Source organism: Anabrus simplex, chromosome 7 (assembly GCF_040414725.1).
Source record: "Anabrus simplex isolate iqAnaSimp1 chromosome 7, ASM4041472v1, whole genome shotgun sequence".
NCBI classification, from domain to species: domain Eukaryota; kingdom Metazoa; phylum Arthropoda; class Insecta; order Orthoptera; family Tettigoniidae; genus Anabrus; species Anabrus simplex.
In genome coordinates, this window is record NC_090271.1 from 145,266,459 (window position 1) to 145,293,084 (window position 26,626).

Below are 26,626 nucleotides of genomic sequence, written 5' to 3' on the forward strand. Positions count from 1 at the left end.
TCAGGTTTCATTGAAGTCACTGGATGTTCTACTAATTAGTTTCTCCATATTTAACCTCCTCAAAAGTGACATTCGAAGCAGAAGACCGTTCACAATGATTGAGATATGGCAAACCTGTATGGTAGTGTAGAATAAGGTTTATATAAGTGTTATTCGATGACGTGTCCCTTAAACAGTACCTTGTTGGATAGATTCAAAGGGCAGAGTTAAATGTAAAATCGTCATTGATGTTAACACTGGCTGTTTATAAGCTGAATATCACTCTCAGATTTCTGAAACTATTCACCATGTAGTTACCGGAGAAAAATGAACAAATATGTTGTAAAACTACCAATGAAAGCGAATAAGAGAGATCTATTAATGTCGAAGATAGAACCAGCGGAGAAAATGACAGGATTTCCTCGTATCTCCTGAATAAGTAGCTGTATCTCTTGGATAGCAGTACTGGGTCCTGGAGGTAGCAGCAGCGAGAGGCGGCTTGCAAGTACCGCTGTCTGTGAAGCCTCTGTACTGGCTTGATGGCAGCAGACTATGAGTGCTGTGAGCTGAGCCAACGACAATAATATCGAGGTAATAGAAATCATTGTAATTATGGACATCAAACTGTCTGGAAAGGCAAGCGTTGTGTAAAATACTACAAGACAATCAGCAAAAGTACAAGTGACGATTATTAATAGTTTAGGGCCAAAAGATTTGTTGAAGAGCTCAACAACTTTGTATAATGCAGCATGTATCACTCGTACTTTACGACAAGAGATAGTTATTGATAACTGCTTATCCACTGTTATCGTGCGCTGTAAGCTCGTTGGTTTTTGAGAACAGTATTTTCGACTAATTGTGCTATCAAGTTCATCAATATTGCAGACTTCTTCATTCGAAGCTTTGAATCGTTCTCTTAAATTCATTATGAAATGCATTGCCTGTAAGTTATTAATGAGAACAGAGACGTGAACGTAATATGATACACCATATCCCAAAGTATGTATCACATTTGTTTGTTTAAATGTCAGTATCATGAACATACCAGACAGACCAAGCAAAATATACACAAATATCGAGGACGTGAGTAGTACACTTCTACAAAAATCTCTTCTCTTATTAAGTGAGAGCAACTGGTCAATTTCAGCAAATTTGTTCAGAATTTCTCTGAATGAATTCAGGTAGACAGTAGCATTTGAAGCAACGAGAGCTATTCCTGTGAAATGGGTCTCTAAGTGATAGAGAGCAGCAACTACAATAAATGATGTTTCTTTGTGGCTGTATGATGTCAAACAATCCTCAATGAATATGAAAATACAGGTAGAAAGTAGCAGGAATGTTATTACGAATGAATACACAATTCTCCACTTAGATGTTCTAGATTTACATCCTCTTTTGCTTAGAGAATCAGGAATAAGACCGAACACAGTAGAGACTAAGTACAGAGGCTTAAACGACTCGAACACGTCCATGGCAAACTAATGACAACTTTCGTCGTTCTTCCACTAAAAACTCGACTGCTTGTAATCTTTCCACGTTAACTTATAGTGCCTCGCGGGAATCGTTAGCAGACTGTTCATGTGTCATATTTTCATGAAGTATGTGACACAATACAATACAAGAAATTACGTTCACGCCCCATTATTGCGGGAAGTAATATTGGTTATCCATCAAAACGTCTCTCTTCTAAAATGAACACACTGGAAAGTAATTGAAGTTACCTCTAACGATGAGCACTATGTGCATTATGAAATAATGCCAGATAATTGGATAGCTCCAATTCGATCTTACTAATATATACATCATGAATTATTGCCTTCCATCTCAAAGATTACGGGCATCAAAATTATTCTGAAAAGAATTATGGGTGCTCTAATATATTAATTAATGTAGACGTTTCTTTTAGAAAATCATCGCAATTCTGTGTTGTCGGGGAGCAGAAGGGACGCGCTGTCAGTTCGTTGGTATATTGGGTATAAATAAACAACCTGGACCGCTTTGTAGCCATGGTCATTAAAGCGTCAAGTCTATGTGATCTAACACCGTGGTTAGCCAGTTCGATTGCCATTGATGGAAGAAATGTCACCATCAGAATATTGGCTGACAGGGTAGGAGAGGTGGTGATTTACAATTACTAATCACTCGATTAGGTGCATAAAGCCTGATTCGTTTGTGACCAGACCCCGGATTTAACAGGAGTACCGGCAGGCTATGAGCCGACACGGGTTTCACCCTCTCTCTCTCTCTCTCTTTCTCTCTCTTTTTATTTATTTTGTCGGTCTGTGCCCCTTCACTTTCCCTACTCTTGTCTTCGGACACCCCCGGCACTAAAAACCATACGCCATTTCATTTCATTTTTCCCTACTCTTATCGCGACGTCAATGTCCAACTCACTAAAGTTGATTTACATTTTTTCTTGTATCACGTCCTTGACTTTGTGTATAATATCTATCTTCGTTTCTGGTCCTTCTTCCTGAACCCCATATATAAAAAGACATTTCTTCATACTATCCTGTCTGATGAATGCTGCCTCTCTCTTCAATAGAGCCACATCTTTTTCTAGACTTCTCACTTTCGCTCTTAACAACTGCAGCTCCTTCTCGTGGCTTCCTTCGTCTCAACTTCTGCCGTCAGCTTACTCATCCGATCACCCAGAACCTCTTGACCTTTACTCAAAGACTCCAACAACTCAGTTACCTTATCATTAGGGTGTAGCTCCTTCACCCCCTCCCGAATCTGCTTTCTGTCCTCCCAGTTCAAGTTTCCGCCTGTGATTGGGTCAGGGTTCAATTCCATCCCCACCCCCCAGATCACCAGCACCACCGCCATTACCGCCACCATTAATAGCACCTCGCCAATCCTCCCCATTCCGTACTTTCTTGCCGTCCGCTCCGTAGTTCTCCTCCACCTCTCCGCCCGGTACTGCTCCACTCCCACTATGACTCTCCGCACTTGTTGCTCCACACGTTTACTCCTGTCGCTTGCTAAGGCTAGACTGTGCTCTCTCTCTCTCTCTCTCTCTCTCTCTCTCTCTCTGTATCATCACCATCATCATCATCATCATCACACAACATCCAGACTCGTAAGTCGCCTATGAGCGTCAGACCTGCATCAGGCGAGCCGAACATGTCCTCGGACTCTCCCGGCACTAAAAGCCGTACGATGAACATGTAAATTAATAACAAACAGTCTGAATTCCAAACAACCTTAAAGACCTTGAGATTACGTAGGCGCCTACTGGTCTTCAGGTATTAGAGTTTCACGGGCTCAGAGTAAGGACACCTTCAGCCACATTGCTTGACTTTCAAGAGGGGAGATACAAGGTCTCGTTCCAGGCATTTGGGTGGAACTCATTCCATCCCTAAGATCAGAAGTAATATTCTAGGTCTATGCGTTTACCGAACCCGAAGCCTCTGGGTGAAAGACATATGCTACCCCTGTACCACGGCCTGGCCAGCTGAAGAACATACCTTTGATCCTACAGCTGGAAGACTAGCAATTAAGCGGTGAGCAAGAAAGCAGGTAAATAATAGTTTGTTAATAGTTTGTGGGACTTTTAGTTTTACCATATGCGAGTCCAAACCAGATGGATAATATTTGGCTGTGTAAGGGTACAACTAATTTCGTGCGAATTAGTCGAACATATAGGAACTATTAATGAACAGTATATTAATACATGACCTTTACAAGGTAGGGCGCCATATCGATGTGAGGAATGAAACCACAAGGCTTAAGCTGGTATTGCTATTGTAGAAATGCATTAAGATATTCACGACTTGGCTGGCGAACATTGTAGCAGTATAAATAAGTTCAGCAACATAAGTATAGAGATATACAGTGAAGAATGTGCAGAATAACAGCTGAAAGGAGAGACTTGATATGAGAGGAACTCCCCCTGTGGTTGGGGGCGGTAGAATAACACCAACGGTATCCCCTGCCTGTCGTAAGAGGCAACTTGGAAGCCTGGGTTGGCGACCACGGGGCCTTGAGGTGAGTCCTGGCATTGCTTCCACTTACTTGTGCCAGGCTCCTCACTTTAATCTATCCTATCAGACCTCCCTTGGCCAACTCTTGTTCTTCTCCGACTCCGACGGTATTAGGTTGCGAGGCCCGGTTGGCCGGTCGGAGTGCAGAGCCGTCGAACCACAGACCAGCCGTGGACACCTGCATCCGCCGACTTCGATCGTGACTACTACTAAAGTGTTTTCATTCGTCCCCTGAAGGGCGAGGCGGGCCTCCTAGACGGTGACGCCATCTCTCAGGCCAGGAGATTTGTTACGGTCAAGGAGATGTGCGGAGAAGGTGAGAGGGTTGGCGGCCGTGGCCTGTACTAGGAACTATCCCACCATTCGCCTTAGTCATCGCCCTCTACTATGACCGCGCTAATACGCCTTCCCAATACAGCGATATGGGCGATGTGGGACTAGTTCCCATTTTTAACGCTGAGCGCTGCATCGCTGGCACTGAAACACGATTGTTCATTACAGCACACGCCAATTTTTTAAATAATGTATTTATGTTTCAATATATTGCCAATCACTCGAATAATATATTTAAATCACACCTTACACCTTAATAAAGAAGTTCGGTGAAAAGTGTGTCCCTACGGAGCGGAAAAATCCGTGCAAAATAATGTTAATTGTAGTAAATACTATAGGAAAGAAATAATTTCACATATCTCTGTATTTTGGAGCTACTTACACAATACCTCTCGTTCTCGCTTTCATATATGTCGGTCTTTCAAAGATCTCTGTTGTGGATGTGGCTATGTTATTTAAGAATACACTCGCAATAACTCTGAATGTCCGAATTCAGGACAACTGAAATGAAGAGAATCCTACAACACAGTCATTAAATTGTCACTTACACAGTAGACGCACCAGGATTTTTATGCACACATGGTTGAGCTTTCAGTACAAAATAAGGCATAACTTTCAAAATCCACTGCAGCAAATCATATGGGTACTGCAGGCTGCTATTTTAATCTCTCTTATTAATCAAGTCCATTAGCACTGATCAACACCGTTGTCTTGTCACAATAATCAAGCAGATGTTACACTTGGTTTTTCGAACAACAAAACACCCCTATACACGACAGATACTTCACACAAGGCTAGCACAGAGCAGAAAAAAAGAGAAATGTACGATGTGTGGCGATTAGTTACCGGTACTTTAAGTTTCATACGTGGTATATAATCATCCCCGTTGATTGGAAAACAGGATGTTTCAAAGGCAATGGTAATGATGCACCACCGATTCCTCTGACAAAGATAATCGCACCAACATCTCATGTAAACAAAATTGAAACGAGTAGAGTGACAGGAAGCTACACTGGGAGATAGAGGGAGAGGTCCTTGGTAGGTACACAATAAAAAAAGATGACCACCATTTGATAGCGCAGATAAACAAATGTATTAGAAAAATAACTTTGCACAGTACACACACACATAATATAGGATCTGAAAATATCAGAGATAAGCATGGATGAAGACCATTATTACCATTCCCACTTTCTTTAAAGAGAACAAAAGTTACACTATTCACCTTGAAGGTGGAAATACAATAAGAGGGCAGTAAAAGAACAACTAGCCAAGATTTTTTTCAATTTTCAAAATTGTACACACATTATCATCATATAGTATTCTTTTCAGGAAAACAAACTGAAACTTTTCGAAGAATGACATTTTACCATAACAGCATAATATCTGGCCAAGTTTTAAATATAACACCTCCAGGGTGTTTTATAAAATCCTAACAATCGAGGTAAAAACATCAAAGTGAAAGAAGGAGGGGAGGGTGAAGGATGATAGTAATAGCAGGGATAAGAGAGGAGAGTAAAGTTCGAATCCGACTACGTAAATTTAAGAAAGTTCATCCACCCGTTACTGCCCTTATTAAATGCATTGAGCAAATTATGTCGACGATGGTCATTCTTAGTCCACATTAAGACTTTTCAAAACACATGACGTGAAAATGTAAATAAGCAGCACTTGGTAACAGTTATGGCACAGATCAAGACATCCAAAAAAATAGAGAATACAAACTGGCAGCACGCCTGAAGGGCTAATTTAGAGTTCCAAAGAATAGCATGCGGATTTTTAGCTCACCCAGGTCCCAAGTAGACGACACTTAAGTTCCAGTTGGACGGAAAATATCACGTTATCGCACGGGCAAGCCGCACGAGGCCAACAGTTCCTCTACTCACACACACTGTGCAAAGGTCGATGCCAGGCTGACCAGACGATTTTTTTCGGGGGGACCCCCGAAGCCCGCTCCCCCCGCGTGATCATCGACTCAATCTGCATGGCCTCCGACATGCTATTATTTCTAAGAAGAAAGAGATAGCAGGGAAGAATGGGAAGTGATACAAGGAGTATCTGCCGGTTTCCGAGTTAGACTCGCTACCACGGCAAGAATTTGTGTTGGTAAGGTAGTGTTAAGGTATGGTATTGAAGGGGCATGGAAAAACCACATAGGCAGAAAGAGAAAGAGCCTACATGTAAAGCCTGACATCTAGTGATAGCACATGCAAGGATGTGGGTTGGAAAGGTCCAGTGGTAGTGTTAGTTGAGAAGAGCTATCATGCACCAGCCATGAACCGTAGTCTCGCCATTCCATCTGCCAGGGTATCAGTCCGTCTGGGCACTGCCGTGACTAGCGCGGGCTTGCCGGTTGCGGAGCCATGCGTCGAGTACCACTAGGACCCGCCGCACAGTGCCACCTCCTTGGAGTCCGTCGTACCCAGTCTCCGATCCTGGAAAATAAGGCCAAGTCCGCCGGGGGGGGGTGCTCCTGGAAGGGGGTGGGTCATGACGCCGGGCCTCCTTCATCTCTGCCCGCGCCATGGCCCGGTAGACTGGGCAACTGCGATGGGAGGCCGGGTGGCCCCCCGCGCAGTTGGCGCACAACGGCGCCTCCTTAAGTGTTGCGTAGGCCGTGTTGTGGTGATCACCCCCACAACGGTTGCACCTCACTTGGAGCCCACACCTCTCCTGCCGGTGGCCCCACCTCAAACAGCGGAAACACTGCAAGAGCTGTTGAGGGGGCCGTTTCGATCTCACCTGATAGCCACAACACGCTGAGGTCCTCTCCTGATTGGCTCCTCGCTCGGCTGCTGTCCTGGTAGCAGTCCTGGGTTGCGGCTGGTCGGCCCTCTCCTGGTGGGCCAGCGTCTTCTTCTTCCTCCTGGTTCGGGGGTGGCGTCTTCTTCCCGGGGATCTCTTCTCGGCAGGGGAAGAGGCCTATTACTGGTGGCCCTCCTCCCGGCCTGGTGACCCCGGGAAACCACGGAAAACCACTTCCAGGATGGCTGAGGTGCGAATCGAATCCACTTCAACTCAGTTGACCTCCCGAGGCTGAGTGGACACCGTTCCAGCCCTCGTACCACTTTTCAAATTTCGTGGCAGAGCCGGGAATCGAACCCGGGCCTCCGGGGGTGGCAGCTAATTACACTAACCATTACACCACAGAGGCGGACTAATCCAGACTTACGACATGCATTCTAATGGTGAGAAATTGTATAACACCACTTTCCCTACCCTGCCGGCCAACATTTTGATAGTAAAAATATATTTTCAACGAACGGGACTCGAACCGGATAACCTCCGCTTTAAACCACATAGAGCTGGCGCGTTAACGACCATGGTCACCAAGAGTACTGCTCTACCCCATGCTTATCGAAAAAATTAAAATTAAACACCAGAATGGAAAAGAAATGATTCATTCATTTCGCTGAGTGATAGTATTTTTTACCGAACATTTCAAGTCTCTTGAACATTCCCGTTATCTCAGTATATCTGTAGAAGTCAACATAAGTCAGGATGTACGTAGTTCGAACTCATACCGATAGACATACGTCATCATGGCGAATATGTGACAATAACTTCGCCGATAGGAACGCATTTCTCTGTTAAAAAAAGTGTACAAAATTCGTGGTCGTGAGAGGTTCACTGTATTTTCCTTTAATAATAATAATAATAATAATAATAATAATAATAATAATAATAATAATAATAATAATAATAATAATAATAATAATGGCTGTACCTCCCACGAACTACTTTTACGGTTTTCGGAGACGCCGGCGTGCACTAATTTATTCCTACAGGAGTGTTTTTTTTACGTGCCAGTAAATCTACCGACAGGAGGCTGACGTATTTCAGCACATTCAAATGCCAGCGGACTGAGCCAGGATTGAATCTGCCAAGTTGGGGTCAGAAGGCCAGCGCCCTAACCGTATGAGCCACTCAGCCCGGTCATTTTCTTTGTAAAGAAGACATAAATATACAACTGGTACCAATTTCAACAGTTGAAATATTCTCGTTTTCTCAATATCACTGTGCATGACAGACAAAACAGGAATTTTTATGTATAAATTTGACTGTACCAGAGGCAGTAAAAAGAAATACTATTTTTGAGTACAAAATATATTCGTTCGAGAAACGTACAGTAACTTATTCCTCGGTAATACACTCTTATACAGATAAGTACCGCCATGAAGGGATGATTTCAACACGCCAGTCGAGGACAACACTTTGGGTACTGTTGTTTCCTGTCCGATTCTAATCTGCACGGTGAAGGTGGTTTCGCTATCGCAGAACACCTGAAACAGAGTTTTAAACATTAATTTTGACACCTCTGTCTATATGTCTCATAATATTTCTAGAAGTATCACGGCAGTGAGTTAAATAAAAGAGATTGAAGCTTCATATGGCTGAAGCTTGCTCCTGTTTGAATTTTGCCGTCGTCCATCAGGTCTCAAGCCGACGAGTGACAGTGGAGGAGCCAAGGCATAAAACTGGTTATTTTACCAAGCATGAGAATGTGCTACAATGGTAGTTCTAGGTGAAGATTCCTTTCTCAACAGTTGTCAACCCGATATTCATATGTGTACTTAATAGAGAGGACTTAACGAAGTTGTGACACTTGCACGGAGATGGAATGTGTTGACACTTGCACGGAAAGTCAAAAATTCCTGGAAATGACTAAGCAAAGCTATTTCAAACAGTGACACTTGCACGGAGGCCCAAGGAGTGTTGGAATGCAGAAACAGGGGAGGGAAAGGCCCACCCGGCAAGTGGAGTTCATTGCTACAGTTGATACTTGTGTGACAACTATAATGTTCCGTGTTGAACTGGTGATAATTGGTCTGCAGCTATGGAGTTCACTGAAACCACCAAGGGAAAGCCGTTATTGATTTACAACGGACATAAGTATATGGTGGACTATACCAATAAAGATCAAATGACTCATTGTCGGTGCGTAAACTTCAAGAAAAGTAAATGTAAAGGAAGAATAACAACGACAGATAATACAGCTTTAGGTGAGACAAGTCATGTTTGCATTCCGGACAACGCGACGAATGAAGTGAAAAAAGGTGTAGTAAATGCAAAAAAAAAACGTGCAAGTGAAACAGACAGTATGATTTCAACAATTTACATCGAAGAAGTAGCTCTTCAATAGAGGCTATGACCTTGTGACATCGCTGCCATCACATAGAAGTGCCAAACAATCATTACATCGCATCCGACGGAAAAGAATGGGACCTGCAAAAGACCCGATCGATTCTGGAGGTGTAATAATACAGGAAAGACACATAGCAATGAACGATGGTGGAAAATTTCTGCTTGAAGACGACAACAGGCGGCCCAAAGACAGGATATTAGTGTTTTGCCAGCGAGAAAGGAAAATATGCTTTATCAAGTTGCTCTTCATTCTTTGTCGACGGGACCTTCGAAAGTTTAAGCAAGCAGTTTGGGCAGTTATTTCTCATCCACGCCGATCTTGTAAGTTCTTGGGAAGAAACCAGCACGATACCAGCTGTCTACGCGCTGTTACCAAACAAGAAACGGGAAACATATGCACGTTTCCTCGAAGCTGTTAAAAACAATGTACCAGGATGGAACCCTGTGACTTCGAAATCGCCATTGTCCAATCAGCTAATACGCTGTTTCCTCAAGCTGAGATTTTTAGTTGCAACTATCATTTTCATTTATGGAGGAAAGTACAAGATTGTGGCCTTGTTACTGCGTAAAGGGAAAATGAAATTAGACTTCATATTCGAATGTGTTCAGCACTAGCGCACATTCCCCTAGAAATGATTGATGATGGTTGGCTACGTATTCAGGAAAGCACGCCTGAAAATCAGAATCTACAGGTGTTTTACGACTATGTCGTTGATCAATGGCTGGATAACGAGCACATGCCAAGGAATATGTGGAACTGTTGTGGAAGGCGGCATCGGACCAATAACGTTTCTGAAGGCTGGAACCAGAGAATAAACAGTTTCGAGAGCGCACCCGAATGTATATTCGCTGCTCAAGAGTCCTCGAGATGACGCAGAGTACTATGGTCACCAATTTGACAGAATAGTTTTGAATATCGATGGGAAGAGAAGAAAGAAATAATCAGTGAAGATCGATGAGAGGATTTCAAAGGCCTTAAAAAAAACTTTAAGTTGATGGCAAACTAAGATCATTCCTAGTTTGTGTTGCTTACGCTCAGAAACTGCCGTGAAACTACCCTGAAATATTATAGGATTTGTAAATCATGTAAATATTGTAAATATATAAATATTCTGAATCATAATTAATAAAGAAAAACGTGACAATGGAATATCACTGGATAATCATGCAAATAAGTTATGTTGAATCAGCACTTAAAAATTAAAAAAACTTGACGAACTTGCATAAAGCGAAAAAAATATTTATGGGGAACGCAAAGAGACTACCTCTCCATGGTGTTCCCTGGAAACGGCGCAAAGTCGGCTAAATGTCCCTTACAATGTATTAAATTAACCAGAAAAACAAACCCCATGGCGCAACAGCCCGTGAAGGGCCTTGGTCTACCAAGTGACCGCTGCTCAGCCCGAAGGCCTGCAAATTACGAGGTGACGTGTGGTCAGCACGACGAATACTCACGGTAGTTATTCTTGGCTCTCTACACCAGCGCCGCCTTCTCGCCGTCAGATAACTCCTCAATTCTAACCTAATCACTTCGAACCAGCCCTCAGATTCAGGTAAAAATGCCTGACCTGGCCGAGAATCGCACCCGGGGCTTCCGGGTAAGAGGCAGGTCCGCTACTCCTACACCACGGGGCCGGCATTTATAAAATTAACAGTTACTTATAAACTGCATCTAAATTCACTACCGCGATTACCAGAGGTAGGTATGACATGTCATCTTTTAATTGGCTCTAGATAGACATTTCTAATTTGTATAGAAATCCTTATCATAGATCCTACATTGAAGAAATTGTAATTACCGAGCAAGTGGCCGTGCGGTTAGGGTTGCGCAGCTGTGAGCTTGCATTCGGGAGATAGTGGGTTCGAATCCCACTGTCGAAAGCCCCGAAGATGGTTTTCCGTGGTTTCCCATTTTCACACCAGCCAAAAGCTGGGGCTGTACCTTAATGAAGGCCACGGCCGCTACCTACCCAATCTCCCACCCTTCCGTCACCGAAAACCTTCGATGTGTTAGTGCGACGTTAAACAAATAGCAAAAAAAAAAAAAAGAAAAGAAATGCTGCTTTATTAGGCCATTTTTGTCATTTTCTTTGCTTTTTTGTATTATTAGGTCATTTTATAAAGTTGTAAGTCTTTATGTGGTCATTTTATGGAATTTATTGTCCGGCTCCATGGCTAAATGGTTAGCGTGCTGGCCTCTGCTGACACGGTTCCCGGGTTCGATTCCCGGCAGGGTCAGGAAGTTTAACCATAATGGGTTCTGGGTTCATTTCGCTGGCACGCGGACTGTGTGTACGACCCGCAGGTCGCCTACGGGAGTCAAATCAAAAAGACCTGCACCTGGCGAGCCGAAGTCTATTTTGTACTTTTTGAGCCATTTTCTTACATGTTGAAGAATTTACGCGTGTGGGATTGGATTTCCAGGAGAGGCCAGTATTTATGTGCATCGATTTTATCGATTTTTTGCTGTCTAGAATCGGTGTTTAGACCGCTGTGCGTCGTGTTTCACGGCCACGTCTAGCACACCACTGCTGGTAGGCACGTTGAACAGTTCACTGTCAAACACCAACAAATCCAGCAACTTTACGGACCGTATGGCTATGGGCACGGCCAAACACGATTGCCCCCTTTTTGCCACACTGTCACATCCTTACGCTCACGTAGAGGCAGTGTGCGAGCGGTTGAGCACGGGACTCGTTCGCTGCGCCATCTGTACAGGCTTAACGACCCATCTGTGCGTGCTCACTAGAGTGACTAATTTTTTCCCGGTGAGCTTATATTACACGAGTTTAATTTTCTTCAGAATTAGCATGTATGCCATCCTTAACGATACAGGTTATGTGAACGAATGTGATCCACGAAATATCACTGTAATATTTGTCACAAATGGGAGATAGTAATTGCTTTTACTCAAATAAAGTCTCAAATCCCAGGTTGATTAAGAAATAATACGAAATATTTAATTTAGAGAATACATACTTTACTGCCTTACAACAACTATTTCTGCTACGTCGCAGCGCTTCAGTAAGTGTTTTGTTCGTCCAACACTGTCGTCTGTGATGTCTTTGCTCACTGAAGTTCTTTGGTGTCGTTTTATTGATTTTTCTCATTCGATGTAATTTGATGGGCTGTCACTCCATGTGCATTAACTGATTCATTAAACGATTTATTGGTCCAGGGATCATGCTATTTTTCAACAAAATACCCTCACTCCCATTCGCTGGAAAGAGAGCTAGTTGGTGCCAGTCCTGGACCTCAAGAAAGAAACAAAAGACGGCGCATGCAGCGGAATGCAACACCATGGACTCCTATTTTTTTTTTTTTTTTTTTTTTTTTTGCTAGAGGCTTTACGTCGCACCGACACAGATAGGTCTTATGGCGACGATGGAATAGGAAAGACCTAGGAGTTGGCAGGAAGCGGCCGTGGCCTTAATTAAGGTACAGCCCCAGCATTTGCCTGGTGTGAAAATGGGAAACCACGGAAAACCATCTTCAGGGCTACCGATAGTGGGATTCGAACCTACTATCTCCCGGATGCAAGCTCACACCCACGCGCCTCTACGCCCACGGCCAACTCGCCCGGTGGACTCCTATTTACAGCCAGTGAATACGTATACATATTTCTTGCTAGTAACGACGTATTTCTTTATCAACCTGGGATTTGAGACTTTATTTGAGTAAATCAATGATTACCTTTCGTTTGTGATAAATATTGCTGTGATATTTCGTGGATCAACATCGTTCACGTAACCAACGATACATATTGTATAACAAGTAAAATGTCCGGCCCCATGGCTAAACAGCTAGCATGCTGGCCTTTGGTTCAATGGGTCCCGGGTTCGATTCTAGGCCGGGTCAGGGCTTTTAACCTTCATTGATTAATTCCTTTGGCTCAGGACCTGGGTGTTAGTGCCATTATATAACAGAATAATTCATCTCAGAAAGGGCCCCATCCTCACAGACACGCATGTCACGGATAGGGCGACAAATCGAAAGAACAGCACGAGCCTTTACTTAGGCCATACGCTGTTGTTATTATTATTATTATTATTATTATTATTATTATTATTATTATTATTATTATTATTATTATTATTATTATTATTATGTGCGTATGGACCCAATGGATCACGCAAAGCTCTAACGATTCTGTTTTCTGAGTTGCCAAACAGCTCTCATCCTTTCTCCGTGGATCCATTTTCGTTCTTCTGTCCACTTTGCTCCAGTCTTCTTTTTCACTTCGTTCTCTAGTTGCACTTTCCATCCATTAATTGTTTTTCCTGTATAGGTTTCTGTCCGCGGTGTCAGTTGAGTCCATATGGGCTCTTTCCAGATCCTTCTTCACTTCCAGTACCCATGGAATATTTTTTAGATGTTCTACGTAGGTGAGAATCTTGTATGTCAGTCTACTTGCCGGCAGTCTGCGAACGTGCCCATAAAATTTCAGACGTCTTTTGCGGATGTCTGCTGCAATGTTGAAAAGCTCTTCTGTCACTTTGCGTGACCTCAGTCTATATCCATCTTCTGTTTTTCGGGGGCCGAGAATTTTCCTCAGGATTCTTCTTTCTTCTTTTAAAATGTTTTCTAAGTTAACCTTTCCCATTTAGTGTAAGGGTCTCACTGGCATATAAGACTTCGGGCTTGATTACTGTATTATAGTGTCTGATCTTTGCATGGCGGGACAAGCACTTTTTATTGTATATGTTGTGAACCCTACCATAGGCTTTCCGAAATTTTTGTAGGCGAATTTTCTGGGCAGCCTTCTCGCCTCCCGTTGGTTCAAGTATTTCTCCCAAGTACTTGAAGTGTGGCACTCGGTTGATTTTCCCATATTATTATTATTATTATTATTATTATTATTATTATTATTATTATTATTACAAGGAAATTAAACAATATCATTTCAATATAGCTTACATACCAGCATCAGTACATTCCATTTCGCGGTGATCGGTTAAACAGATAGTGAATTGTGGCCATTAATTCTTTCCAATTTTGCTTACTTACCGTCTGGATTTCGTGAAAATAACAAGATAAAAACTAGAGTAGATGTACTGTAGAATGATTATTAACGTAGATATGAAGAGGTTAGAAAAAAAGCAACTTAGCATGGAAAACTGCAAAAACAAAACCATATCCGCACAGGCCATGGAGTGGAGATCCTTGCAGGGGTGGAAGGTAAAGGCTTCCACTATCCGTAACCACGGCACTTCATCGTTAGCGTGGTTAGCTCCACGCCTGGCCACCTTTGTCCCCCAGGAATTAACTTGGTGCTCATTTTTTGTGTAGTCTGAGTGAACCTCAGGGTCATATGCACCTCCTGAAGAAGAAATCTCGTTTCTTAACATTTTCGACTTCCTGATGGGGAATCGAACCCACGTCTTTTCGGATGAACCGAGTACGCCTTTACCGCCTCTGCCAGGCAGCGCCTATGGAGAACTGCTCAAATTAGTTATTTAGTTTATTTAAGCCATAAGGGAGGTACTAAGTAGTTTCTAAAAGTCGAGGACGAGTTTAGGCTTGATAGCGTATGCGCAAAATCCCCACGTCAACATAATATATTCAATTCTGCAAAAGTAAATATGCATTGTCATAAAATATAAATTTTCATATACTCAACGGCAAATTTCTAATGGTAAATGCAAAGTTTGGCAACTCTGTATTATTCCATCCTACCCTGATTTTACAACAACCGGTAGATGGAGTTGAGGTCGAGTAACTAACCTAAGAACTATAAACTGATTCCAGCCAATCCCACTGTAAAACAAGCGGCTCATGGGGACTAGCACTGGAGAACAATGTCCTACGTTGTCGGTTTTAAAGATTAGGTGCTGAATGCTGAATGCATTTCGCTTGCGATACTGAACTGTCCTTTGCGATAAAAAGAAAGACTGTAGAAATGTGTGGTTTTGAAAACAGAAAATTTTGTGGAAAAATCTTGCCGGTTTGTGCAAAAGCAATTCATCGCGAGCTTAAGCCCGTATGACAGAAAGAGCTGGTAATCGAATCCGAAACTAGCAATGCCTACTTCATTCACTTATTGCTTATAATAGTTTTCCACTCCCACGTTCTACGTAAGATTTATAATAATCTTAATCAGCGTATAGGCTATGTCCCACAGCTAATATCTTCTTCGTGGCCACAAAAAATTAAAGGTGGCATAGAGAAACGCTGCCCTTAGATACAGTGGTGGTGATGATTTTTGTTTTAAAAGAAAGTATAACTACCCACAGATACCGGGTGAGTCTCTTCTCTATGCCAAAAGTCAGGATAAGGAAGGTCTAAAAGGCAGGATGTCAGTGGCGTATCCTGGAATCTCCACTGAGGCATGCAACTAGTAACCATGCAGTTAACACAACGTATTAAGTAAATTTCAATTCTACTTACCCTAATTACATGTAGGTGAACTCGAGCCAAACAGTTTTACTGTAAGTTTCTGGATTGAACGTGCATACACAATTCTTGTTTTCTGTTTTTAAATTTACGAGGGTCCGCCTCTGTGGTGTAGTGGTTAGTGTAATTAGCTGCCACCCCCGGAGGCCCGGGTTCCATTCCCGGCTCTGCCACGAAATTTGAAAAGTGGTACGAGGGCTGGAACGGAGACCACTCAGCCTCGCGAGGTCAACTGAGTAGAGGTGGGTTCGATTCCCACCTCAGCCATCCTCGAAGTGGTTTTCCGTGGTTTCCCACTTCTCCTCCAGGCAAATGCCGGGATGGTACCTAACTTCAGGCCACGGCCGCTTCCTTCCCTCTTCCTTGTCTATCCCTTCCAATCTTCCCATCCACCGCAAGGCCCCTGTTCAGCATAGCAGGTGAGGCGAGGTACTGGTCATCCTCCCCAGTTGTATCCCCCGACCCAGAGTCTGAAGCTCCAGTACACTGCCCTTGAGGAGGTAGAGGAGGGATCCCTCACTGAGTCCGAGGGAAAAGCCAACCCTGGAGGGTAAGCAGATTAAGAAGGAGAAGAGGAAGAAATTTACGAGGGAAGGTTGAGGTCTCCCGGCTTTAACTATTTGAATCTTTTCATCAAACGAACGGCCAGTAAATGGCTTTTCAAACTGATTTACAATTATATCCGTTTTAGACTCATCCATCGTTAATACCACATCTGCGCAAGATATAATAAAACACCGAAAATACAATGAATTAACTCACTAGTTAGCCACAACTCAAGCACTGGAGGTAAGTCACCCCAGTGGCATTGGTCAGTTTCGTTACGTTGGGTTCTCGCTGGTGGGTAATCTGTGGGTCCCGTTCGCTGTAAAGATGCCGACTTTCTCCAAGTTGCTAACAGATGGCAGAGGGTAGCACGGATATAGGGTGACAAATTCTGATCAAGCTTCAATTGCAGCGACATCGTTCGGAGGGTTTCAGAACTACGTCTGCCACCGAATGCAATTTTAAGATTGAATGCCTTTCTTCCTGAACTCGTCCATTCGCTGTCTCTTTCTTCCTAGAGTGGTGTAGACGGCGAGACTACACCAGCACCACACGTAGTCAAGCAACGGAACCAGTACAGTTGCGCGGACCTTTTGAACTTCTGAGAGATGAAATCGTTAATATTCGACTTGAAACAACCTAAAATCGTACATCAGACAGTTCTTTGTGTTATCATAACGCATGCAATGAATGCCTTGCATTCAAGGAGAATACGCCCCTGCAGGATGTATACTCCAATTCACTACCATTTTATACTGCAATTACCGTATGCTGCTAAGAAGTAATTGTATATCCAGGCCTGCAACTGATGACACTAAAGCAACCATCAGTTCCTAGTAACACTCATAACATACGTAATTTAACCGCGTGAACAGCGGGTGTGCACGATACCTTTTTGTATTGCAATCTGTGGGTATAGATGTGGATAAGTGCGTCTCGTGTAACAGGGACTGCGCTGGGACGGGCGAGAAACAATGTCGCAGCAGTTTCTCGAAGTGACTTCCGTCGGCGCGTAAGGGGAAACGCGACATGATGTGCGTTCTCCTCCAACTGTGATAAACGGTAACTATTAAACAGTAATATTGTTCTGAAACGTAATACTTGATTTACTATCCTCCTTATTTTTGCTCTAGTCACTTCCCTGAATTTTGTCATAGAGGAGCGACTCAACCTGCAGATAAATTACTGTATGTTGAATCTAAATGTTATTACATGGCCTTCAGTGTTTGTTGCCAAAACATCTTCCTTAATTAGACTATCTGATCAAAAGTATCTGCTCGAGGGTGTTCCTCGGATATATAGCCCAGTAGTGGAGATTAATACGAGGTGCCTGGCCGTTATTACAGCTCGAACACTGTGAAGGAGACTGACTTACCACGTGTCAGAACATCTCCGGGGGAATGGTAGAACATCTTCCCACAGCGCTGAACCAAGTATACAAGTCTGCTGAAGATAGTGATGTGGGTCGTTGAGGTCTGGAGCGAAGGTGACTCCAGAAGAGTTTGATAAGGTCTGGGCTCTAGGCTGACAGACCATTTCCAGAATCTTATTGTTCACAATCCACTCAAGAACATACCCCACTTTATAGCATGCAGCATTATTGCAGTGATCATGTCTGAACTGGTCTTCTACCGCAAGCAACACGCAGCTGGTCGAAATGTCTTTGTATCCTTCCATCTTTAATGTGCTCAGTAGTATTACGAGAGGAGCAAATCCTTTCCACGAAAAACATCTCGACATTGTAACCCCCCCCCCCCCACCAACAAAACCCAATAGTGCACCAGCCCCGAAGGGCCTTGACTTACCAAGCGACCGCTGCTCAGCCCGAAGGCCTGCAGACTACGAGGTGTCGTGTGGTCGGCAGGACGAATCCTCATGGCTGTTATTCTTGGCTTTCTAGACCGGGGCCGCTATCTCACCGTCAGACAGCTTCTCAACTGTAATCAGCAGGCTGAGTGGACCTCGAACCATCCCTCAGATCCAGGTAAAAATCCCTGACCTAGCCGGGAACCGCACCCAGGCCCTCCGGGTAAGAGGCAGGCACGCTACTCCTACACCGCGGAGAAGGCACATTGCAACCCCACCTCTACCAAATGTCACTGTAAGCACTGTGCAGGCTTGCATGTATCGTTCGCTTGGCATTTGGCTCCCATCTGACTGCCATGTCGTAAAGTGTGATTCATTGCTCCAAAACACGTTATCTCCAGTCGTCCACAGACCTGTGGCGGTGCTTTTATACCACCGACTGCGATCTCGGGGTTTACCGGCAAAATGTATGGTTAATGGGCGGGTGCAAGTGCCTTGAACCACAGCTCTCGTATCTCCTGGCACACAGTTATGGTACTAGCCGCACAATTTATGGAACTGAGAAATTTACGGATAATGGTATCACAAGATGTCGTGTTATTTTCCCGTAGCCAGGAAGTATCATTTATAAGATTGCCATTTCATTTCTTTAGTGATTAGAGTTAATTATTGGGTTTTTCGAAAAACACTGAGCGGATTTTTAGGCGGTGGTGACACCAGTTTTCTGTATACAAGAAAATGAATTTTGATTTATCAAATAATCCTCTATTTCTCACATGACCTAAGTTCATCCTCCTGTCCAGGTAGAGATGGACTGCTTAGCAAGCGAAGTAATCGAACAGTGTTGAAATTAGCAAATTAATTTTCGTTCAAATAATTCAGCAGAGATAGAAGTATGCAGAAGTGGATGGCACAAACCGGATGAATGTGGTAAGACATCCAGCTAATATGTGTATATTTCCGCATGTAACTAAATAAAACTGAGGCTCCGCCCCAAAACTCGAAAACCTAATAATATTAGGATTAAAATATAATTAACATAGGGAGATGATATATAAAATGACCACGCACATGCTAGAAAAATCAGTGTCAGGCTCAACTAGAATTCGTGGTCGCCACTGATCGCCCACAAGTTGTGAGACCCTGGACGGCCTCGTAAGAGTATCATAAAAGTAGTCGTATGGTCTCCACTACCATGTGAAGACTTTCCAATCTGAGGCCACTTAGGCAGCCTACGCGGCAATGTCGACGTTCTGTTTACTCTACCAGATGGCAGAGTAAAACAGATCTCTGTTGGGCGACCTACAACTGAGTTTTAATTATTATCTTGTTACCACCAAATGTATCACCAAAAATAGTTTACATGCCGATATAGTGTGACGAAGAATGTCTAATGAACTTTCCTCCGCCCACCAAAAATCAGACTGCCTCTGCCGGGATTGATCCCGCGACCTTGGGGTCCGGAAGCCTACACTCTATCACTGGTCCACAGATGGATCTATATAAATGTGAGTGCGTTGTTAGTCGCCTAGCTGTGAGCTTGTATTTGGGAGGTGGTGTATTCGAATCCCGCCGTCGACAGCTCTGAACATAGTTTCGCGTGGTTTCCCAATCTTCACACCAGGAAAATGCTGAGGCTGTAACGTAATTAAGACCACGACCGCCATCTTCGCATCTTTGCGTTACTGAAAACCTTCGATGTGCTAGTGCGACGTTTAATCGCTAGCAAAAATGAAAAGGTACGTTGTTACTTACCCTTCAATGTGGATACTGTAGCGGGAGCCAGACTTCCTACAGCTGTGTCGTGTGCACTGGTCAGGGTATTGCCACATACTACCAACATCGTGAGTTTCATTCGCATCTGCATTGTAGCACTGTTCAGGGTAACCTGCAGCAGAAACATATACTATTAATGTTGCTTCATTTAAGGGGGCTAGCGCATCGCGCCCAAATGTCCTGTGTACTGTGTGTGCTTAATATGATAAACTGTGTGGTCATAGTGTCTGAACTGTGCGTTTATTCAGGAGAGATTGGATTTTAACCCTTTATAAGGCGGTGGGAATTATTTTCCCACCTCGGTTTTTGTCATTTGTGGGCGTTGGGAGTTTATTTCCCATGTATTTTTGTGTGCTGCACTCTTGGGAATATATGTGGAACTATTCTGATCTCCTTAGAATCTTCAGTTTCATTGGAAAACATCTGAATAGTGATATTATGCCAGCGCAACGCCAGTTATGAACAAGATTTATACAGTGAAAATAGGGTAAGAAATCAACATTTTATGCGTCTATATACTATTTACATGAATGTTCTTTGTTTATTGTGCATTTTCTCATTTGTTCTGTGATTATTTACTTCCTTTTACCAATTGAGGAGTTCTGAGATATACATTTCTTTCACATTTTATGTGGGATTATGCTTCCTATAGCCCACATAGGTGTCCGAAATATGTATGCTAAATAAAAAGTGAACTAACTGAACTGAAATTGTATCCGTAGGTGGGCCATGGGAAATATGTTCCCACTTCTGAATAGCAGACAGCAGGCGGTGGGAAGTAAATTCCCATCTTATTACTGACCTCCTGAGCACTGATTTATCTTTGTTTTCTATTAAATTGTATTATTTAGTACTTAAAGAGCCTGTAGATAGAAAAGAAAGTGTTTTATTGAGTACTACCGTATAAAGGGTTAATCATGACAAATATAGTATTTTATTACACAGACACATAAATTAATAATAATAATACAATGAGCTATTTTGAAATCCCATGCCTTCCATTGGTTGATGTGAAAGTGATATTCGAAATAAAAACAATACAACAATTCACCCTTTTCCAGCCACACGTTTCCTTATAACAAAACCAACATTAAAAAGTGACAGTTCTAGAATTCGATGCAGTAAAATCATGTATTAGGTCAGCGAAGCTTCGTATTTCTTAATTTGGTACTCAACAATCACCCCCATACTTTTTTAGAATCGTGCATTACGTCGCACTGACACAGATAAGTCTTATGGCGACGATGGGATAGGAAAGGGCTAGGAGTGGGAAGGAAGCGACCGTGGCCTTAATTAATGTACAACCCCAGCATTTTCCGGGTGTGAACATGGGAAACCACGGAAAACCATCTTCAGGGCTGCCAACAGCGGGGTTCGAACCCACTAACTTCCGTATTCAAGCTGACAGCTACGTGACACAAACCGCTATGTTCACCCCCAGATCATGCAAAAAGAAGCATCAATATTGTTGCACCATTCAACATATGAAACATATGAAATTTAGTGACGGTTCTCTTCATTTATGTATATATAGCACAGTGGATTAACAGCTGCCTTTCCTACCGGAAGGCTGAGGTTCGAATCCCGGTCGATTCTGGGTTGACATTTTCATCTCAAAATTCACAATGCGTCAGGAAGGGCATCCGTCCCCCTATCAAAACAAAAATGATCCTGGATATCTCTTGAGACCCTAGAATAACTGGCATAAGGCGAATAAAGAATGGTATACTTTTCAACGTTCGATTTCCATTACATCAGGTTTGGTGCACAAAACTTCTGCTCATAAACTCATATTGTTGCGCTGGTCAAAAACTTGTGACTGAACGTAGAATGAACCAAGGGATGTTTATTCTATAAATGTGAGCATCTCATAGCTTAGCACCGAGATGGAACGAAGTTATGTAGCATCGAGGCTGGTATATGAACTGGCAAAGGAGTCTTTCTATATAGAGGATATCAAAATGAAACTAGAACTTCCATACACGATTGCATCAGAGAAACATATAAAAGAGCGGTATGAAAAGAGATCAAGTATTTGGGAAGATTTTTACAGCACCGAAGCCATGATGAACAAAACTTGGACAATGGCAAACTATGGAGCTCAGGCATATGGTGACTCGTTTCGCAGTCAATGGTCTCCATCACAAAATATGCGTGATCAAGTTATTCCATACGCCAGGTGATAAGTGTAAATGTGAACTTTGCAACAAAACATGTACAAGATATCATCTACTCAGTTGTGCAAAAAGAGTGAAATCTCTCATAGAGTACAGCAAGGAGAACTAACTATTAAAATACGCACAAATGTGCGCATTCCGTTTCATTCATTCATTCATTCAAAAACAGATATCTTCTTCTTCTTGTACCATATCCTCATTGGATGTCGGCTGTCATCAGGGTAATCTGGTTCTTATTCTCAGCAACTCGTAAAAAAAGTGAGGGCACTGAGCCCATGCCATTCTCGTTAGAATCCGTAGCCAAGATATTCTCCTTCTTCCTCGACTTCTCCTTCCTTCGATTTTATCTTGTAAGATAAGCTGAAGGAGTCTATATTTATCATTTCAAATGATGTCCGGCTCCATGGCTAAATGGTTAGCGTGCTGGCCTTTGGTCACAGAGGTCCCGGGTTCGATTCCCGGCAGGGTCGGGAATTTTAACCATCATTGGTTAATTTCACTGGCACTGGGGCTGGGTGTATGTGTCGTCTTCATCATCATTTCATCCTCATCACGACGCGCAGGTCACCTACGGGCGTCAAATCGAAAGACCTACACCTGGCGAGCCGAACATGTCCTCGGACACTCCCGGCACTAAAAGCCATACGCCATTTCATTTCATTTCAAATGATATGCTCAAAGTGCTCAAGTTTCTTCTTCTTGATGTTGTGCATGACCTCTAGCTCATTGTTCAGGCGTTGGAGTACTTCAGTGTTGCGTATTCTGTCAACCCATGATATTCTTCTTGTTGCTTGTTGTTTAAAGGGGCCTAACATCGAAGGTCATCGGCCCCCCATGATATTCTGAGCAGGCGGCGATAGCACCACATCTCAAAGGATCAAAGAATTTTGGTGGTGTTCTCTGTTAGGGTCCAAGTCTTGGCACCATAAAGGAAGAGAAAATATACATAACACCGAAGTAAACGGAGACGAAGATTGATCTTTAAGTCGCTGTTACAGAGAAGTTTGCTCATTCTCTTGAATGTTGTCAGTGTCCGTTCAATCTGGGACCTAATTTCAACAGCATGGTTCCAGCTGTGATAAAGTACGCTGCCGAGATACCTAAAGCGTTAGACTTACTCCAGTGATGTGCCACCTATTGTCAAGTTAACATGTTGAATGACATGTTTACTTATGACAATTACTTTGGTCTTCTTCGTGCTTAAAAGCAGACCTGCTGCAGTACGTGTTCGACCACACAGTTTCGTAGTAATGTCTGTAGATCTTCAGCGCTTTTTGCAATCAGAACAGTATCCGCATATCGCAGATTATTTATTGTGATCCCATTAACAGCTTCCTTCTAGTTCTTCAGAAAATACATATATCTAAAGACTGAATTTGTTCAGTCTTCAGAAAATACATATATCTAAAGACTGAATTTGTTCAGTCTTCAGAAAATACATATATCTAAAGACTGAATTTGTTCAGTCTTCAGAAAATACATATATCTAAAGACTGAATTTGTCCAGACGTTCCAGGTGGTATGAATTTCAAAGTCACACGCTTTCCAGGAGGAATAGTTTGCCCTAACTATTGTTATATCCTGATCAGGAGTCAGTCACCAAGTTACACCGATATGATTGTGTACGCATTGTGTAAAAGTAGATACTACCAACTAGTTCACTTTCGATATTCCTGACAGGAACTTCAATATGACGCGTCGTTTTCCTTTCACTCCTCGTGGTGCAACTTAAAGGTTTGTTTTGAACATTGTGTGAACGTCTATGATATCCATTTTGCAAAGTATACCAAATTTATTCCATACAATATTGCTCTCTGCATCTCCTGGAAGTACAGTACATTTTCTATCGTTCTCTTATGTTCATGATGAATCATTCATTTGCATTTCCGATCTCATACACAAGCATGTCTCTTGTAAGTTCATTCCTCATAACATTTTCATAAAATACTTTGCATCAGGTTATATTAGTGTCAGGCTGGATTCAATTCCTAAGCTCTCCGCAGTGTTCATATGGAGTGAGGGTATATGATGCTGCCGATAATAATTCGTCCGTCGGATGGAGACGTTAAGCTTTGAACAGATACCTTGACTATGTGCCAACACCAGGTATCACCCTTTCCCTACCTCATTATCATTTAACATCCAGACATGCAAGTCACCGATAGGCATCAAATAAAAAGACCTGCAACAGGCGAGCCTAACATATCCCCGGACACCCCCGGCACTAAAAGCCATACGTTAAATAAATAAATAAAAAAATAAATAAATAAATAAATAAATAAATAAATAAATAAATAAATAAATAAATAAATAAATGTTAGTCTATGCAATATTTTAACTGATGATGAACACTGAAAATGTGTTCGGCTTCCATGTCTTCAAGAATTAAGAAAATAGGGCCCCCCGCCGCAACCATAAAAGAGTCTTGGACGTAGTCCCCTATTAGCTATACGCCTACAGAAGTCCATGTCGTAGGATACTCTAAGCCTTGCCTGTTCGGTTGATCGGCTGGAAATGAGCAGTCTACTATCTGAAAAATGTCATAAAGGATTCTGAAACAAATTTCTTGGAATCGTCCGTACGTCTTAGAGATCAAGTCAAAGTCTTAGTGTTCGTATCAAGGGAGTAATATGACTGGTAACAGGTAGAGTATTTCCCATCACCGTCGACTGAATAACTGGATCACGGCTTATGTAATTTGAGTATGATTTTTATAAACACCGATGTTCCAGAATTGTGTCCTGCAGGAGTCCTTTTGCGTGCCAGTACATCTACCGACACGAGACAGGCGTATTCGATCAGCTACAAATACCACCGGACGAAGCCGGGACCGAACTGACCGACATGAGCTCAGAAGGCCAGCACCGTACCCTTCTGAGCTACTTCGCCCGGCTTTTGAAAAACTTTACGCCCGATATCTCCCTCATTAAACAATAATCACCACCATCACTACCGGTTTGCCATTTCCACACCAAGCAAATGCTAGTGTTGTACCTTAATTAAGGCCGCGGTCGCTTCTTTCCCACTCCTAGCCGTTACTATCCCATTGTTGCCATAAGACCTATCTGTGTCGGTGAGATGTAAATCAAATTGTAAAATTCATTACCACTATTCTACAGGGCGACTTTTTTTGTGATGTACTCATGTGTTGAACAAATTGGGAGAGGAAGGTACGAGGATGAGCCCCGGTTTTAAAAAGTTTAAGGGACTGGGCAGTATTGAGGTACGCAAATGTTCAGTACTCACGGGAATCAGCAGGCAAGATGAGCGTCGCAACCCAGGTGAATGCACCTTCCATCAGGAGACCCATGATTATCAGGGTGAGAATAACTTTCATTGTTCCTGATCCTTCGTACCTAAAACCAAAAGAATAACAGGGTTCGTCAAGAGAATCTCCTGATATATTCCCACTAATTACATCCTATTTTGGAATGGCAGCTTCAAAAAAATAAGGTAACACGAGCTCGCACGAAGAGACTTTACAGGAAAATATAAGGATACACCATAGTATGGCACTGATGCACGTTAGTATTCAACATAGTCGCCATTCTTGTACAACTACTTGTTCCACAGTACATCAGGACTTCGATGCTAGTATGGAAGAGATCTGCGTCCAGACCCTGAAGCTACGTCATGAAGCCATATTGAACGGCTGTATCGTCGTTGAATCACAGGTGCTTCATCAATGGTCCAAAGAGATAGAAATCGGGCCTTCAGGGAAGATGGTCCAGTAACTCACAGCAGAAGTGTCGTAACAGTTCACACGTGTTGTTTACTGCGTGTGGTCTGGAGTTGTCGTGCAGGAACACGATGTCTGTTGAGAGAAGTCCAGTGTCGTATTCTGCTAATTACTGCCCGCAGACACTCCAGTGTCACACTAAATGACAACATTCACTGTCACTACCCGGGTGAGGAAAACAGCCATCTGGACCATTCTCCCTACAGCGCTGACCTGGCAGCCAGTGATTTCCATCTCTTGAAGATTCAACGACGATATGGCTTCAGGGACAAACAAAAACTTCTTCCATTCCGGCATTGATACCTTGGTGTGCCGTTGGGCCAAGTGCTTGGACAAGAAGGGAAAGTACTACTTCTACAGTCAACAAGTTCAAGTGCTGGCGGCTACATTTTAGGCAACACGGCGTACACTCACACAGGCCTACTATAGAGCATCCAGAGTTAAGAAAAGACTACAGGCCTTATGGGCCTGCTGCCTTCCACTGTTGCCATACTCGCTCACTCACCGTGGCTCGGACACTGCTTGCGAAATACAGTCCTGACATCAAATTATACAACGCTTGGTACAGCTGTTGCAAGACTAATAATAATATAAATGCCAGATTATCTCCAGTCATTAATGAAATTTTGTTTTGCCATAACGTTTCTAAGGATAATAGCCCACTGACTGTATCATTCGAAATAGAGTAAGAGTTCGAATATGCAGGGATGCGAACTAAATAATAATAATAATAATAATAATAATAA

At 42.8% G+C, this 26,626-nt stretch overlaps 1 protein-coding gene across 1 annotated transcript in view; it reads right to left on the reverse strand.

Annotated features, from left to right (window-relative positions):
- Positions 1-8,350: 8,350 nt before the first annotated feature.
- The window catches only part of LOC136876985 (U-scoloptoxin(16)-Er13a), a 63,175-nt gene continuing 44,899 nt past the window's right edge, over positions 8,351-26,626 (reverse strand). Inside the window, exons 2-4 of the mRNA XM_067150761.2 lie at positions 25,388-25,497; positions 19,944-20,076; positions 8,351-8,581 (exon numbers count right to left, since the gene is read on the reverse strand). Of these exons, the coding sequence (XP_067006862.2) occupies positions 8,488-8,581; positions 19,944-20,076; positions 25,388-25,478 (318 nt within the window). The 5' untranslated portion in view covers positions 25,479-25,497 and the 3' untranslated portion in view covers positions 8,351-8,487. The remainder of the gene's footprint in view (positions 8,582-19,943; positions 20,077-25,387; positions 25,498-26,626) is intronic.